Source organism: Linepithema humile, chromosome 7, assembly GCF_040581485.1.
Source record: "Linepithema humile isolate Giens D197 chromosome 7, Lhum_UNIL_v1.0, whole genome shotgun sequence".
Taxonomy (NCBI): Eukaryota; Metazoa; Arthropoda; class Insecta; order Hymenoptera; family Formicidae; genus Linepithema; species Linepithema humile.
Window position 1 is genome coordinate 15192731 of NC_090134.1, and position 17924 is coordinate 15210654.

Here is a 17924-nt window from a genome sequence, read left to right on the forward strand (position 1 = left end):
CAAACGAAATACTTTTCTATTTTCTGCATTCGCGTCGCGTATCTTTTTCATAGGTCGCTACTGCGCGCTTTGCAATGCGATAAATTATTGATGAACAATATGTCGAGATCCGTTCTTTCTGCATCCTCGCGCGATCTTCCGTGTCGCGGATCGGGAAAGATAAGTTCATCTTTTTTTTCCCCCCCGCCGCGTAAGGGAAAAGTTACGGCCGCCGATCTCTCATGCAGGAAAATTCTAAACGTCATTTCACCGCCCGGGCGGGAACTTTTGCAGCTTTTGTTGCGAAAGATTCGCAGTTAGAACGGATGCGACGAACCTGTCTTCCAGCCACGGGCACGCTTCTCTTTTCCTCCATCGCGTCCAGTGATAGAAGTTTTGAATCTCGTTTGCCCTTCACCTCGCGTGCGCCGTGCACTTTGCCGCACTCGGTGTTGTTACGCTTGCCGAACTTGCGCAAATAAATACGGGTGCCCCGCACACAGAAATGTCCCGCGAAACTGAAACGAAAAACACAGGAAAAGTATCGGACGAGGAGAATTGGAGATTGTATTGAAGCACGCGACTCGAAATCTGTGAATTAGTAGCGTTTCAATAGAATTAAAAGTATCTTATTAGAATTAGTAATATTTAACTTGAAACTTCATTTATCTCAAGCTTTTTTTACATAAAAAAAATAATGTTTGCAATCTATACAGTTACCAGTCGCGTTTTATTTCTCGGCCTTGTATATTTAATCTTTTCTCAACGATTAAATGTATTTCTCTTACTAAAGATATCCATTAAATATGTTGTTCTGTAAAAGATATATATATGTACAATTTATATAAAATGGAAAATCGAGAGACATTCGTAAATAGAAGGAAATGCGAGAAATCTAGGACATTCTGCAGAGTTGTTTATTTCCGCCATGTTTATTTCTGAGCGAAACTGTAAAGTTTAACGAATCGGCCAACGTTTAAGCTGCATTTAGAAATGAAGTAAGCGTTCAGTAACAAAGTACTGAGATTTAGTTGCATGTTCGTGCGCCCGTTCCCACGTACCCCAAGTAATCCCGGTAGAATTCGGTGCTAAGCTGAAGAAGAAGAGAATCTTCCTCTCTCGCGTCGGCAAGATAAGAGCAGGTATTACAACGTTGTTAGGCCAACGTCGCGGACGGCGGAGAACTTTGTCAGATTCTTCTTTTATCACCGTGTTCCGTTCGGGTCTTTTTCAGTCTCTCTCTCTCTCTCTTCCACGATTTCCCTCCTGTCTTGAAAAGTTTTCTATCCTCTCTGAAATGTTCTTTGCTCTGCGCGATGAAAGTCCGTCGGTTAATTAACGAGTTCGCTTAATAAAGGATGACGTAACAATGAATATTCGCGAATTTATGATAATTTTACATATTTATACGATTCATAAGTTACAGTGGGCTTGGCAAATTGTTTCTCTCAGCGGCCATTGCGGTCTTTGTGCCTTGTCGGATGCGCAAAACAGCGCGTGCGACAAATTCAAGTTTTCTTTATTAAATACGCCGGAATTATACAGTTTCCCGCGTGACGAAATAAAAATGAAACGGCGAGAGTGCCGCGACATTCGGGAAAACTTTTTAAAAAGCGGCCTTTATCTTTTTTAACCGTAGCATGAGAATTTATGAGCGTAGTATTAAATTACAGAGGAACCGTACAATCGTGCCGTTGAAACGTTTATCAAATTTTAGTTTAACCAACAATTTCCGTTGTAATGAAGCGAATGCAGCGAATGCAGCTTCAATACTGTAATGCAGCGAAGTCCATAAATTCAACGGACGGGCCTTCGCCTCGAAGTTGGTTTTCGGATTTTATTGCCGAGACGATTATAACTTTATCGCACCTGCGACATTTATTGTGGACACCGTGGCGGTATATCGTGCGTTTACTCGGCCGACAATGTTGAATTTGCTCGTTCTCTCTCTCTCTCTCTCTCTCTAGTAAGCGCCGCGTAAATGTCTGTTTTCGGAAATCTCATTAACCGTCGTTGGAGCGCGACGACGTCGCCTTTGCTCGTCTTAAGCCTCTTAGAAACCCGCGGATGGCGGCTTAATGATACCGCGTAGTTGAATTTTGTTCCTTGTGCGAGAGATATCGGTGTCCTTAGTCTGCGCACCGTGACACGCGATACAGATGACTTTGCCGCGAAAATCCGCGCGGGCGTCAATTGTTATTCGCGCTAGCGTGAACGATTATTCACGGCACTCGAATGAACGCTTAAGATACTTGACGTAGGTTTTCCGAGCTCTCGAAAGGCGCGCGTGTATCCGCGTATGAATCGCATTTCGATATCCTGTTATTCCGCTTATCTGGCCAATCGATGAGGCAACATTGCCTCAGTTACAATCGATAGTGTCGCATAAAAGAACCTCGGAACCGTCTGAGGAAATAATTAACGAACGACGCTCATTTTATGAATTGAAGCTGCTCACTACAGGCTACTCTCGTCGGACGTTTAATGAGTCTAAATCCTTCTTTTCTGCGACGTAAACTTCTTCCGACGTTCCCTCGTTCCCTTAATGCATTTGCTCTCAGACTTATGACTTACTTAGTTTAATATGGAGCGCTTTGAACGTCCCAAAACTTTGGCTCTAATTGCTTTGTGTAATGTTTAGAGGCTGATATGACAAAGTGGAAATTTATAGCTGGATTACTTTCGAAGACGGTGGAAAAGTAGCTCGAATCCACGAATAATCTTCGAAGACAATGCCAAAACACTTTCAAGGTTTATTGCATTCACGTGTATCGAGCGTCGTGAGGGTTGGCGTGCACTTCTGACCATTCTCGTAGTTTCCGGCGTGTCGTCACATGGTCCAGAAGTTTTCCGTTGATCTCCGGCTGATTCTTATTGAAATTCCGAACACACTTCGCACACATGCGCGCCACGTGAATAGCACGCTCTTTCGCTCTCTTCCCGAGACGTCGAGCTTCAATATTTTCCCAAGAAGTTATTTGAATGGCGCGCTACCGATCCGCTAACCATGATAACAAAGCTGGCCAATATTTAACAAGGCAATAGTGCAATACGCGAACGGAATAATACATCTTGGCCGTACGCTCTATCTCCATCGTGCTTTAAAATATGCGATCGCGTGTAATAAATATTAAGCACAAATAGAAAATACGAATAAAAAACGTTATATTATCATGAATTATTTTCCCATTTGTTATTCCGAAACTGAAAATCGCGGACGGTGTTGAGTGATTCGAACCATTAATTTGAAGACACTCGTGAAATGAGTGAAATTAAAATCGTTATAAGGCAAGAAAACATATTGCGCTGAATATTAGATCTGGCGGAACTAATTACGGGTCAAAAAGGAAAGCCCTTTCGCAGCGCTGAATCGCGTGGATTGCCATTTTCGAGCGACTTGCGGACGCGTCAACCGCGAAACGTTCGTAATTTCATTTCGGTGGGCGAGCGGGCACCGAGTTCACCCTTGATGACCCGGATGGCATCTGTCCCGTGCTGCGGGAACAAAAGCCGGATTAATGACAGGTAGACGATAGCCGAGGCGAGCTCTAACGTAATGAAACTCAAAGCGGCAGGAGTAAAGCGATGTAAGCTTAAGTTATTGTAGTTTTCAACCGAATAATATCTAAACAAACAAATCAGTCTACCTGCTGGGGCATCTACAGGTGTCCAACATTCATTTTTTTGGTCTACGTTGACAATAGAAAGAGAAAAAAAGCCTACCTGCCTGCTCGATATTCATCCGTTGTGCCTCGAAGTCTCGACTAGTACAGTTGCTTTCTTGACTTCGCATTCCTTATTTCGTATATTTCACCGCTTTCTATTTCAGAAAATACGTAAAATACATTTATTTTCGCATATCGTAAGCTTTTTTACAGCACTAGTTTTTTTCCGAACAACCAGCAGGTCTTTCAGCAAGAATTAGAAAATATAAAATAGATTTTTGTGCTTGTGAAATTCTTTTTACGAGATCCGAATCATGCGATAAGTCACAACGAATTCGTCTTCCCAACTGCGCGGATGTCTTGGATATATTTTTCGCGACCGCTCCGCGTCGCATTTCTCACTGAGATCAAAGACTTTTGAAAAATGACAGTTAACAGTTTCGACTTCGGGGAAGTCGTTTTTGAGAGAAATACGGAAAGGCTGGCTTTGCCGGGAAAAACGCGAGAGACTTGAATCGAAGGATACAGACGTGACGGGAAAGTTCAATAGAGAGATTCCGTAGAGCTGCATACGCGTGAAGCGGTGCTTAAGCATAACGAACGTTACGTCACAATTCGCATGAAATAACGCCACCCTCGCGCCGGTGTTCAGTAACGCCGTTTCCCGTACACTCTAGAACTTCGTTATTCGTGTTCCAAACGTATTCCACACGGAAACACTATGAAATGAAGTTTCTCCCTTGAATAATTTTATGTAATATTTCGGACATGTATTCTAATATAAAATTTATATCACATTTTGTAATATATTTTTTCACATTTTGACGTGATGTGTTGAAGCTATTTTGATTCTGATCTAGCATTTCGCATTTAAAGAATTTAAAAAGAATTATTTAAATAATTTCGCAGAAAAATTTCAACCTTGGAACTTTCAAACAATTCCCGAGTCGAAATTTTTAGCCTAGATTAAACCTACAAGTTTTGTCGAATTTGGAGAACCAATGTAAGCTTTAATTCATATATATAGATATAACATTACATTGGCTATTGCCCTCCTTTGATACTAAAAATTGTTACTTATTGCCGTTTTTTCCATGTGGAAGCTCAAAAGAGTACCTACTGAGAACCTCTAAAAAGGCTCCAGGTTCTATAAATATGTATTTCTAGAAAATAAATATTCAAAATTACTTAATAATCTATTACCTCATATACTCTACTTGCATTTAATGTATGGATCTTGATTTCAATAAACAATATATTAATTATTATAATTTGCTTAACTGTAAATAGACTGCTATAAGCAAATATTATATAAATAATATTCACTTATCTCTTACATATCTATCTGCAGTTAAGTAAATTACATAATTAATGTATTGCGCTTATTGAAATTAAGATATGCATTAAATACAAGTAAATGTGGTAATAGAATATTAAATAATTTCGAATTATAGGTCAAATATGTAATAAAATATTAAATAAAATTTTGAATTTCAATTGTTTTTTGTTTATTCGAATAAATTTTTAGTTATTTATAATACTAAATATAATACTGAGTTGCACTTAATTTTTAAAAATATTTTTTACTATTCATTTGTTATTATTTATTTTATATTATAACATTTATTATATTAATCTGAAATAATAGAAATTGAACTCAATTATAGATTAAATATTAATATTTTTATTGCTAGAAATTTCGATAAGATTTGGAGATTCAAAAGAGGTAGGAGTTATAAGAACGAAAGTAGGAATTGTATATTTAACATCAATAAAAATAAGGATTTTCTAGGACAACAAGATTAAAGAAAGACCAAAAGAAGACATAACACTTTCAAGATAGAACTTGTAGGTCAAGGAACATTATTAGAGGCACAAATAACCATGTATGAGGTTTATAGTAGGTTTTAAATTTCGACTCGGGAAACGCCACAATTATTGCCTAAAATTGCGTTTAAAATAATTACTTTTGAGATGTACACTTGAAGTCAAATTGTAGCGGGACTCCTACATCTAATTAACGTCAGTCGAGGCGATTAAGTTTTTTTTTTTTCTTTTGGCATTTTAATTTGTAAAGTGTATACTCTCTTATACGAGTGACGAGGAAAATGTAATGCTGAGCCAGCGTGGTTTCCGTGCGAGCTGCGCTGGTTGTCATCAGAGACGGATTGAGGAGGACAATGAAAGAAAGGACGAGAACCGCAGGCTAGCGGAACGGCACGTTTACGAGACTCCCTAAACGCCGCGCTTCCGACGGACGGCGGAATGAATGATACACACTTGCGAGACGCCGCGAAATGATGCGCTTATGAAACAGCGGAAGATTGCATTTATGGAAGGCGGAGATGTGTGCCGGTTGGAGACAGTGATGCATCTGGTTTTAAATCCATAACGTATAGGTGTAGAAAAGAAAGAGGCGTCGGCAAAAAGAAGAAATATTCGTTTAATGAAAATATAAAAAAATCTAAAGAAGTAGAGATTTTAGAGAAAAGAGGGAGACAAGCAGTTACTGCGAACTGATTATCGTGAAAAAGAATATGAAAGGTTCTGATAAAAGATTGAGTTTATATATTCGGGGCGTTTGAATGTATAAATCCGCTATTGATAAGAAATGGTAAGAGGACGCGATTGAGAGAGGCGGGACAAAGATATACTTGCCAGAGACGGCAATGTAATGCACTTGTGAGAGGAAGAACGTATTTACTTGTGATGACAGAGGCGAATTTTACGATTTCCTCTTCTGCCGTGAGGTTTGCCTTATCTTGAATCATTTTAACAAAATACAATACTTATTCTTTTCTAATTTAATTGAATTAACTAAGATAACTATTTTTAACTTTTTATTCCGAAATTAATTTTATTACTGTAATTTTGAACCAATTACTTTAGGAAACATTACGTTAATTAGGTTGATATTAAATAGTTTCTATTTCTCCGAGAAGAGACGTGCAAAGGTTTCATCAAGAAATTTTATTTTTGAAAATACATATTCGATTAATTTCAAGGAAACGTTACAAAGTTTGAATTTTCAAGTAAAAGCTATAATATAATTATTCCTTTTACAAGCTGCAACAAAATCGTCGCGATAACCGCTAATAACAAATTTAATTAGATGCAACAGAATTCTGTGCATAAATTTCGTTTACGTTTTTCGTATAAATTCTGCGAACGATGTATTTAAAATGATATTGATCTCCATCTCTCATTGGCCGACAAACGCATATACATGCATATATATTTTTATTTCAACTTGCACACGACGGCTTCTAAGGCACGTTAGTTAGTTCATCGATGCAAGGCAATGCACTTGCAAAAGTCAGGGCAGCGGGATGCGACGTGCTTGTCGGTGACGGCGGCGACGGATGAAAGAAGGGGTAGAGGAAGCGGTGGATGTAGCAGTAGGGGCAAAGCGGCTGCGAAGCGTGGCTGCTCGTCAGTCTGCCCGGAAACGCGGGGCTGGAAGGATGCGTGTTGCTTCGTTTGAGTGTTTCGTACACGTGACTCGCGTACGTTTCCCTTTCTTTCTCCGCACCGGCGCCCTCCGTGTACAGACGCGCGTGTGTGCGTGTTGTGTGCGTGCAGCCAAATGTGATGCGGTCTAACGTGCTCCAGCGACCACCGTGATAGCCCGACACTGGCGAACGGAGTAATGGTCAGCTTCAAGAGCAATAACGTAACCAGGTACCTCTTGCTCAGTGCACTCGTACGGATTCGTTCGATCCGCTCCGTTGCGGCGACCGCGACTGCCGTGGGGGCGAAACCTTTTAGAATCGACTTGAGGGGATTAAATCTTTTCAAACAAGCGGCACGTTTATCGATCAAAACAAAGTTGCGCAAGTTACGAAGGATGCTTGTTTTATCGCGTGAATTATTTTTGCAATATGCAATCGAATAAATGTCGAATCTGTAGCATAAATGTTGGAGCAAATCATTTTTTTTTTAATTTTTTCAGTAAGAAAATAATGGGGCTTTCTCTAATTTTTTAAATCGAGCAATTTTTCATTTAATCTTTGTCCGATCAACGAATTCATGTTGATGACGTAAATTTGATCAAATTTGTGGGGATAATTGCGTGCAGAAAATAATATTACTGAATAGCGCGACATTATTCATTGCAACAATAATCGGTTTAATCAGTGCATATTTAATTTACATGTGCGCGTGAACGGAATGGCGTTAACGACACGTAAAAATTTTCAATCTTCAATACGCCGTTGGAATTCATATCTCGATGCAGAACGAACGAACAAAGAAAAGAGCGTCGTACAAAAAGAATTTCTTATTTCGAGCAATATTTGCAATGGACACTCCGACTGATAGCACGCGCGAGAATTGTGCATGGCGGACGTTCTTCCTTGGCAATAGTGCGAATTCCAACCATAGTTTGGAGTATTCGGATTGGAGTTATCGGGTTAATGGCGTATGTAGGTATTGAGATTGCGCTCGTCGATGCGCTCCAGCGCGGCCAATCTATATTAACACGATGCGAACAAAACGCGAAAAAAAAGATCGATTATTGAATTTAATCGTTTGTTCCCAATCAATTTCGAGAATTAACTTTCGGTCACAATTGATTATCGAAAAAAATGTAGCATTCACGTACGAAAATGGGCGATTTTTACGGCAGGCGAAAACGAGGCTTAATTAAAAATACGAATGGATAAAAAAGAAACATGGGATTTTCGGGACCACCGCCGTGACGCCGCGATGCATTGGAATAGCGCCATTAAGGTCAAGTATAGAACGTCTCCTTGTCTAAAGTTGGCTCCTACGCTTTCAGGAAGGTTCGAACACCGGAGCATATGCTCGCCGCATGCAAAGCAAAGTGACTTGTAACACAACGCGACGAATTGCCCTCGTGCATCCTTCGATAGCGATTTTTCGATATTTATAAACCGATGTTCACCTCCCGCGATGCATTTCCTCATAAAACTTATACAGATTACAAAAGTTTCCTGATACTTAATTGAAAAGGTCTGCGAAGGCGGGTTTTTAGAGTGACGTATCACAGCTCTTATCTCAAGGCGTACTTGACTTATCAACTCGTATCAATCGCAAACTCATTAACTCCGATAGATATACTTTATCTAAGCGTCATAGATATATCGTCGGGCTGTTTGTCCGATTATGAAACGCACACGTTTCGAAAGATGAGGGAGTTATTTGAGTGACATTGTTCCCAAGGTGTTCAAACATTGGAAGACCTGTTAGGGCCACCTCTTGGCCGACGCGAGGACGGTAATTTCCAGTCAGGCAGCATCTGCCGTGGAAGCCAATGCCCGCATCGACGTCGATACTTCGCCATCAGCTTCCAATTATCATACTCTTTTTCCTTCTACTTCGCTTTTTTCTCGGTCGCGTGATCGTTTCGATGCAAAAGTTAACGCACGACAGCGCAACTTGTTCGCGATCGTTTAATGCGAGCTGAATTAAATTTATCATCGATGAGAATAGGAGAATAAAAGCTAACTTCCGCAAGAAAAAGTCGAAAGATGTTTTTCCGAAATCGTCTATTTCTCATCGGCATCGCCGATAAAAATTGCGAAGAAATTTATATAAATAAAGTCTAACATAATAATACAATAATACAATTCAATTTTTTTTAGTGAGATAGTATATTCACTTAACTATTTTTGTTATTAATTATTGAAAAAGAAAAAAGTTGTCTCGTTTAGACTTACTGTTGTGAAGAAAAAGAGAAAATGCAGTAAATACCGTTTTATAACATTCTTACTGCGCATTTTCTGAAACGTCTTCAAGAACCTCTAAAAAATGGGCACGGTAGGGGGCGTTGCTAAGTTAAGTTCGAAGGATTTTAGACCCTTTTGACGTACAAAATATGCAGCAATATATGCTTTTACAAAAGGCGGAATTACTGCAATATTGGAGGTTAACAATTTGATGTTTCCTGAAGTTTCCGTAATATTTTCGTTGAAGAGCGAAGAGTGCCCTTTTTCTCGAAGCTCTTTAATATTGATCTAAAAAAATTAATTTAATATGAAAAATGTCTTTATTATATATTCAATAATATATAATAATGACATTATTATAACAGAATAAGCCGTACTTTTTTATATCGAAAATATAGCGAGAAATGTCAACTGCGGATTTCATTAGACCGCAGTGTGCTAAATTAAAAATGATATTAACGCGCACGTAAAAGCCGGTTTTTCACAAAATGCAACTTTCGTCGGAGCGCGGAGCTCGACGTTTCACGCATCATTCTTTTTTATGATTATGTCTGTAAAAAAAAAAGGGGGATAAAAATCAGTTTTGTACGGCACAGTATCTTTCGCTCTTCGATCCGCGTCTTACATTGTGTCGACTATCGTTCGTTTACTGTTTTATTTTACGGCATCTGCAGAGAGCGCGAGTCGTAATTTTTCGGCCGTAAAATGTTAAGTTCGAGGTCTGGAATAAAGCGTGTCTTTGCCGCCGCATTTTGAAACATTTAAACGCGCAGAAATATTTCACAAATTTTCCCTCTGTCCGACCCTGCTTCGCTCGTTTGCCCTTCTTCTCTCGCCCAGTTTGTACAACTTATACGGCGCAGCCGTACGGCAGCATTGAGCGAATTGCGCGAATGCACGGACCGCTGTGTTTTTCCGTGACTTCTCGTTAAACATTTGCGCGACGAACCCGCTCAGGGCTCGCACGACGGTCTTGAATTACGCCGTGAACACCGGTGTTCGTGGCGGGTTTAGGGCTTACATTTATAACCCGTCTTACATGTTGATCCAAACTCCTGTTCTTCGCCGGTAGAGCCGGCAGTTTGAATGCGGCAAACTTCTGTGTAAATTTTCTCAATCTCTTGCGAAAATTCCCAAGAAGCGAGAGGCGTCGAGTCCAAAATTATCGATATATTTAAGCTGTTGCGCTGCAATGAGAGAAACGAGTTTTATAAATTATGATTGAAATTCCCAAATACGATTAGTCAGAGCGATGCAGGAAACGTAACAAGTATAATTTTTGTAGAAATTAGTTTGAAAAATAAAAAGTATTTAGATAAACAGCAAATATCCACGCTGTTTTATATATAAATTTCGATCGAGTTTGATTAAAAGTTATTTATTCAATTGATTTCGAAAATACATATTTATGATTTTGTATCTTTGTCTTTTAAAAGTATATGTATTTTATGTTTACATCTGTTTTCTCTTCTCAAACACGGATTTTCGAACGAAAAGAGCATTCATAGCCACTGAATTGATCGTATATATTCATTCTCATTCACCTAATTACTCAGCGATTCACTGTTACACGCGCGGATCTTGATAACAGTCGGCGCAGTGTCTAATTATTCTCTTTCACGAAACGTTCGTCAGTCTTTATCTTGTCCCGCTAGCATCGCTATTCTTAGAACTTTATGCTCCCGCCTTCATTACAGCGTTTCAGAGCACATACTCCGGTATGTGTTCAAAGTTCCGCCTCTCGCGGAATTATTATCGGCTATTAAAAACTCATCGAACTCGTCAGCGAAGTTCGCGGTGAATTCGACGAGAAATTTTTAAAGCTTTATTGGAAACTGAAATTACACCTGTTGGTTCCGTTACAAGCGCAAAATCAACTACCACATTCATTACACATACACGAAATGTATGTTTCTGTCTTCCGTTTTTTATTGTACAGCAAATAGGAGGACTCGAAAAAACGGAGAGACTAATTCCACGCTAGATAAGAGTCTTATTTGGAAAGGAGACCTCTGAATCGCTCTGTTTAACATTTCCAGTCCCACGTTCAGTTTCACGCGCTGTTGCGATAAAATTATCTGCTTATAAAACGTCGTTTAACTTCATGCAGAATTCTTATAATTCTTATAATATTTTTTTCGGTTAATTTAAAATCTTTTTGTAGTTAGTAAATTTAAACTGATAAACGCGAATTAAATAACCGGAGGTTATAAAATATCGATATGTGCATAATTCCTACAATTTATTTGCAATTATACATTAATGCGATAAATAAAAATCTGTTTTATAATTACATTTCTACATTACATTTGCATTTGTGTCATTTGCAAGAAATAATTATACTCTTCTTGCTCAAAACAAATTTATATTTGACAAAGAATCTGATTTAACTCCCGAAATAGTAAATCAACGCTTTTGCTCCACAAATAGTAATTAAAATTGTGACAGATATGTATGAAAGTGTCTCGAACAAATAACAAAGATTCCGGAACGAGACACTCGTATATTGTAAACGCAACCCCACCAGAATTTCTGGATAAAGAGACCCAGGTGCGATTGTGCCCTGCGACCGGATGTAACGAGCGATTGTAACGAGCGTCCCTGTGCATGTAATTACTGGCAGGTGTGAAAACAAATCGAAACTCAAAAAATCCACAACAAAAAGGAAAATAATTTGTACGTTGTAACTTGAATTGCAAAGGGGAATTATTGCAAAACATATGAAAATGAAAAAAATTACGATAATGAGTATTAAATTTAATTTTAAATACATTACCAATGCATATGCTTTTTATATCTGTGAATTTATATCTTATTATTGATGATAAAATGTTTCTTATCTCGGAATTTATCGCATCCACTCGCATTTGTCGATAACCGATTAGCATCGAAATACAGAGAAAAGACGTGAGTCTATCACTAAAATAAGCACAAGCGTAATGGAATAAATTTGAAATACGTGTCTGATTCGATAACACTTTATCGGCAATCGGATAAGAATTAAAACTCTTTATGCATTTAATTCAATTGCGAGAAGAATGTGTGACAATCGCGCTGTAATATCGCGACCGAGGAAAAGTAAGAAATATATGAAATAATACAAAATATATATGAGTCGATTATGACTATCAAATTTCATTTAAAAAGTTGGATTTCTAAAAGCATTACTTAAAAAATTTATAGGATCGCGAGATTTAAGAGAATAGTTTTATTCCGGTCCCGTAGACACTTTATTACAAGAAGAAAAATCTCCGATTTATTCTCATCTTGGAAATTTCAATTTATTATGCATATCAAAATGATATATTTTGCCGCCTAGCCCCAGCGAGCTAAGCTTAAATAATAAAGAATACTTTTTTTTTATTTTAGCAATATATCACAATTTTATTTCTCAACATAAATATCATAAATTTATTCGCTTATTTTCTGATATTACAAGAAAACAATTATTTTAAAATAATTCACAAACATCTTCAATTATCCGTTTGAAATCTCCTCTCGAACTTTGCAAGTTTCGCAAATTTGATTTTATCTTGCGCCGGTTGTTACCGACGGTGGACATCCTTCTGCACGATCGACATTTGGTATAATTTCACCCGTTGTACACCCGTTATGTACCTGGTGGGAAAAGAATATTCACGTGAGAGTTTCTTGATTTCTAACCGAGTCTTCCTCCCCCTTGGATGTTTTAGCGAGCAGTCGACGCCACATCGCCATCTGCCTGGGACTCTGCGAGGTTCCCTGAGCCATTCCCATAATCACCACCACAATCATCCCCACAGACATGAACCACCAGCACCACTATCACCGACGACGTATCTTACACCCCCACCGCCACCACCAGCATCGAGTTACATCGCGGTGCAACGCGGTTGCGCTCTGCATTCGAGGTGAGTCAGTTTTTATTTAGATGAAATAATATATGCTTTTAATAGTACAGACTCTGTTTGGACTCCCAAGATCGATTAAAGAACTATCGATTTCAGCCTTAATTTGCTGCTCATATGTCGATATAGTTTATTTTAAATTTAAAATTAATTGTAAATTGTGTAAAGTCGTACACAGAGAGTGGAAAGTCACAAAGAGCTAAGCATTTATTATATTTTTGAACATAAGAATACTAGACTCTTCTTCCGCAATTTTATTATCCGCGTGGTATTAATATCTATATTTATTATACGAATATATGCTATTAAATTAATTATTTTTTTATTGTTAATTAAAATATTAATTCTACTACATTCCACTCTTACCGCCGCGAGGCACACGCTTTATGATTTCAATTCCACAATTGTAATGAAATCTTTATGCAAGAAGAGAATGCTAAATATATTAAGAGCGATATATTCCCATCGGCGTGATGACTATTCCTTTCGCGTGCGCAATAGAGATAGAGAGAAAGAGAGAGAGAGAGGGAGATGCGCAAAAATATTGAAACTCATTTCTCTCGTGAGGTGTATCTAGTATTCGAAGCAATACGCAGCATGACGCGAACGAAATACGAACGGATTGATTGTGTTGCTTTGCTTATTGCGGATCCTATGATAGTACGATGAGCTCTTCTATTCGGTAATGTGCCGCGGATGATCGATCGCGTCGCGTGTTCGGCAACGATTCATTTCGTGTTGGAAGTTCTTAGTAACATTAGATTTTAATTACGACTTCGATCTCATTGGCCGTGTATTATTCCACTCTGTTATCGATTAAGACTCTCTTCCCGAAGCACTAGAACGGTTCTATCCAAATTAGATAAAAATATACGTGCTAAAAGTTTTGTGAATACGTTTAATAATTTAAAAATATACGCGCTGAAAGTTCTATAGATATGTTTAATAATTAACACGAACTACATAAAGCATGATCTAGAAAAATGGGATGAAATCACTCAAAAAAATATTTCGCTGATGTAGTTAGATTTCTAGATATCGCAACAAGAATGTATCGCTATTTTTCGTATCTGTGAAAACATTGTTTGTCACATATAGAATTTATAGCAGTAATGTTCTAGCAATAGCTTCTGAAAAATTTAGGTACCATTGCTAAATGTTATTCATTGCATGATCTAACACGTGATTGATCTTATGTAGATAGGCGCTTTAGAGAAACTTTCTTTTTAAAGTTCACAAACAATACAGATATATATTCTGTTTCTGTCATCTAAACTGATTAAGTAATTACATATGCAATATCACAACAATTGCTAATCATTTATCTGTTTTAGTTAATTTTTTACACCTAGAAAATTTTAGCTATTATTGCAAGATCATTTTTTTAAGTGATAATCGATGATTTAAATGATTGAATTAGTTATGTGCCTTGTGCAAGTATCAATATTCCAAGGAATTGATTGAAAGATTGAAAGAACATTTACGCGATATCGAGTAATTCATATTTAATTACGAACCGGAGAACCGATGTGTTTTATTTTTCAAGCGTTGACAGCCGGAAACATCGATTTGTGTCTTTCGAGTATATATACACACACATATATATATATATAAAATATATCACGCGTCACGCAAGAAGTAAATTTATCAAACTAATAAACTCTTTTATCTTTTAACTGAGATATTTCGAGCAACTTTTATGCAATCAATATCATATGACGCGCAACCGTTACGACTGTTTTAGACGTCCCTATGCTGGAATTTACCCTCAGCGCTTTATCCTAAAGCTGGAAAAAAAGGGTCATATTTTTCTAGCCGCCACGCGGTTAAACGAAGTTTCACAAGCAGGCAGCATCGCCGACCGAGCGGTCAATTTTTACATGTTTTTGGACACTTTAAAAATTATTGGCGCCTATTAAAATTTTGCGCCCTACGCTGGAGCGTGTATTGCGCACTGCCTTGCAACGCCCTCCGTGCGCAACGTATTAATATATATTTTATAAACATTTTATTTTGGAAATATTTTAATATGGCGCGCCACGAACCGTACGTTTAAATCCGGAAGTTAATTCTCCAACGATCAGAAGCAACGTAATTTCGATTTCTGCATTTACTAGAAGCAAATCCCCGTTTTCGTCCGTTCGGCTGTTGCAATACACGCGATGAACTGCAAATCGGGTCCGCAGATCACGTTTTTCCAGCGCCGGGATTTCGAAAGAGACCTCGATATATGTACAAATTACGGGCGGTCAAGTTGTTCGTACTATACAAGTCGTCCAGCCGACGAGGAAATCCTCCTCGTCTTTCGCGTGCCACGATAAAGAAAATAAAGAGCTTCCTGCGTTTCCCCCGTCGCTCTGCCCCTCCTCATCCTTTATCCCCCTTTTCATCCGCCGCTCCGCTTAAATAATCAACGGCACGGAAGAAAGCGTCTGCTGTTTCTGTTTGACGTAACAATTTTTATCTGACAATATTAATATCGATTCTCGATTAATGATACGGATTTTACAGCTCACGAATTACAGAAGTTTTTCAACGAACTAAAAATAGACTTTGCAGTAAATATTTTTAATAAATACCTCCTTTTCTTTTCTTTTCGCTGAAACTTTTACGCTTTACAACTCGCAATATCTCAAAACGACGTTTCTTGTTAACTGAAGATACCGTAAATGCCGTTTAACGCGATACGGAATACGCTGTTGATAAAGCTCATCCTTCGCTCGTGAACTTAAGCCGCATAATGTTATTGCGTAATTAGATCGACGTAGTTTGTTATTAGAACGAAGGAAAAAGGATTCCCGGAAGTTCGAAGAACGTGGAACTAGTTCAGCGCTCTCTATGTTTCGACGAGGTTCACGTTCACCTCACGTTAAATCTCGCACGGTGTGTCGAAATTTTCGCTAGACGAACATATCATAACTTCATCTGGATATCCGAGCAGCTTCTCAACTTTTTAACTGCCAGGTTTTATCACGATGTTGTCGATTGACGACAAACTCTCCGCATTGCTGTTGTACGAGTCGTAAGACTATGAACCAGTCGAAGTGTCGTATTGATTTTACGCGAATAGATGCGATGCCAGCAAATAACAATCGTTGCACTTTCCAGCTAATTGAGCAAATAGAAACCCAGTGGCATATAAATCAAGTGCTTCAACACATTTTTGGAAAACGTTTCGATCACCGATGTGATCTTTTTGGAATGTTTTTAATATTACAGCACTTTAATTCACAGTGTTTATACAAAGAACGTGATCGGCGTTTTCTTGCATTAAATTTCAATAAATCTGAAAAGAATTATATTACAAGTAAAAATGTAATACGCAATCGCATCAATACGTCGATATTGTGGTCAAGTAATCCAGCATCTTCGAATGGACAGCTTGCGGATGTAATTTTTTCACATTTATTGAAATAAATTTAATAAGAGAAATTCCGGTCACGTTTCTTTTTAGACACGCTGTATAACAAATTTCTTTATAACCTCGCGATCTCGTGCAATGATGTGTTCAGCAGGCAGAATGGATTAACAAATTACAAAGTAAGAGAAAGAATTTGATTAATGTTCTGTCACACGCAACTAACAAATAAGACTCCGTCGCGAATATTTCCGCAATTTTTGAATGCCACGAACGAAAGCGGGAAATTAATTTTTAATCGGGTCACCGCGCGACTTCTTTCGTTTGCGGCGAGCGGTTTCCCTTTAATTTCCGCGCGGGTCGATTCGTCGTAACTTTTGCGCAGTGTCCACTCGCGAAATGTATCCCGAGATGCTCAATGAAAGGCGAGACGTTACTCCTTGTCGCGCTGTGTACGTGCCGTACATCTGTCTCGTGCCATCTCCACCACAACGGCGCCAAGAGTTTCGTCGTGCCATTACTTTTCATCTCTTATCCCTTCCTCCTTTTTTTTCACCCTTCCTGGTCTGTCAGTGAACGCGTCCGCTATTTGCAATCCCGGATTTTCCTCTCGTTCCCTTCGTAATGGTAGAAGTAAATTCAATTGTCTCGTACATATTGCAGCAGCGGCTCGCTGTTTGTAGTCGGTATATTCCTCGTTTGAATTTCGGTCCTTGCTTTGTGTCCTTTCTGGAGATGCCGTCATACTGTAAATTGCTCGAGTTATTTTTACGGTACGCGTGGAATTGTCTTTGGCGCTTGAGATCGTGGATTGCCTTTGTAACAATATCCGACTATAATATTTCTTTCATACTTCTGCTTTGCATTAATGTAACTAATAACGCAATTCTAAATCAATTACAGTTTTATGATAACAGACAGCGTTCAAGATGATTTATTAAATTTATCGTATTCCGCATGTCAATCGCGAAAATCTGAAGTCCACGTTCTGGCATTTTAGATACAATCTTTCTATTTCTTTAATGTGTCTCGTGGCGAAAAGGTTCAGTAATTTCAGTAACACGCGTGCACTCTTTCCCTCGCTTCTAGAAAGCGAGTGATAACGCGTGATTAACGCCCTCGTTATCCGTCACGCTCGGCACCAAGATTTCTTGCTTTCCCGTTCTTCGTTCCTGCCGCCCGCAATAGGTCGAGGTTCGACCTGGACGAGTTTCGCTTACCTTGGTGGAAATTTCGCTTCCGTTCCCACTTTTCGCGCCCCGTCATTTCTCTCTTTCCCGCGGTGCCGTTACCGCGTCCCGCCTATCGCCCCCGTTTAAACGACAGGGCGACGAGCGACGACGAC

The 17924-nt window shown here is 38.7% G+C and overlaps 1 protein-coding gene across 12 annotated transcripts in view; it reads left to right on the forward strand.

Moving 5' to 3' along the window:
• Positions 1-17924, forward strand: part of kmr (kramer) — a 138874-nt gene that overhangs the window by 40150 nt on the left and 80800 nt on the right. For 11 of the 12 annotated variants that reach the window (XR_010891097.1, XM_067358551.1, XM_067358550.1 and 8 more), the window contains one exon: positions 13027-13224. Coding sequence is in view for 8 of the 12 variants with exons in the window: in XM_067358541.1 (XP_067214642.1) it covers positions 13027-13224 (198 nt within the window). In the remaining 4 variants the exon portion in view is untranslated. Of the gene's footprint in view, positions 1-5442; positions 7326-13026; positions 13225-17924 lie in introns of those variants that run through there. The other variant, XM_067358544.1, reaches the window with a different exon arrangement.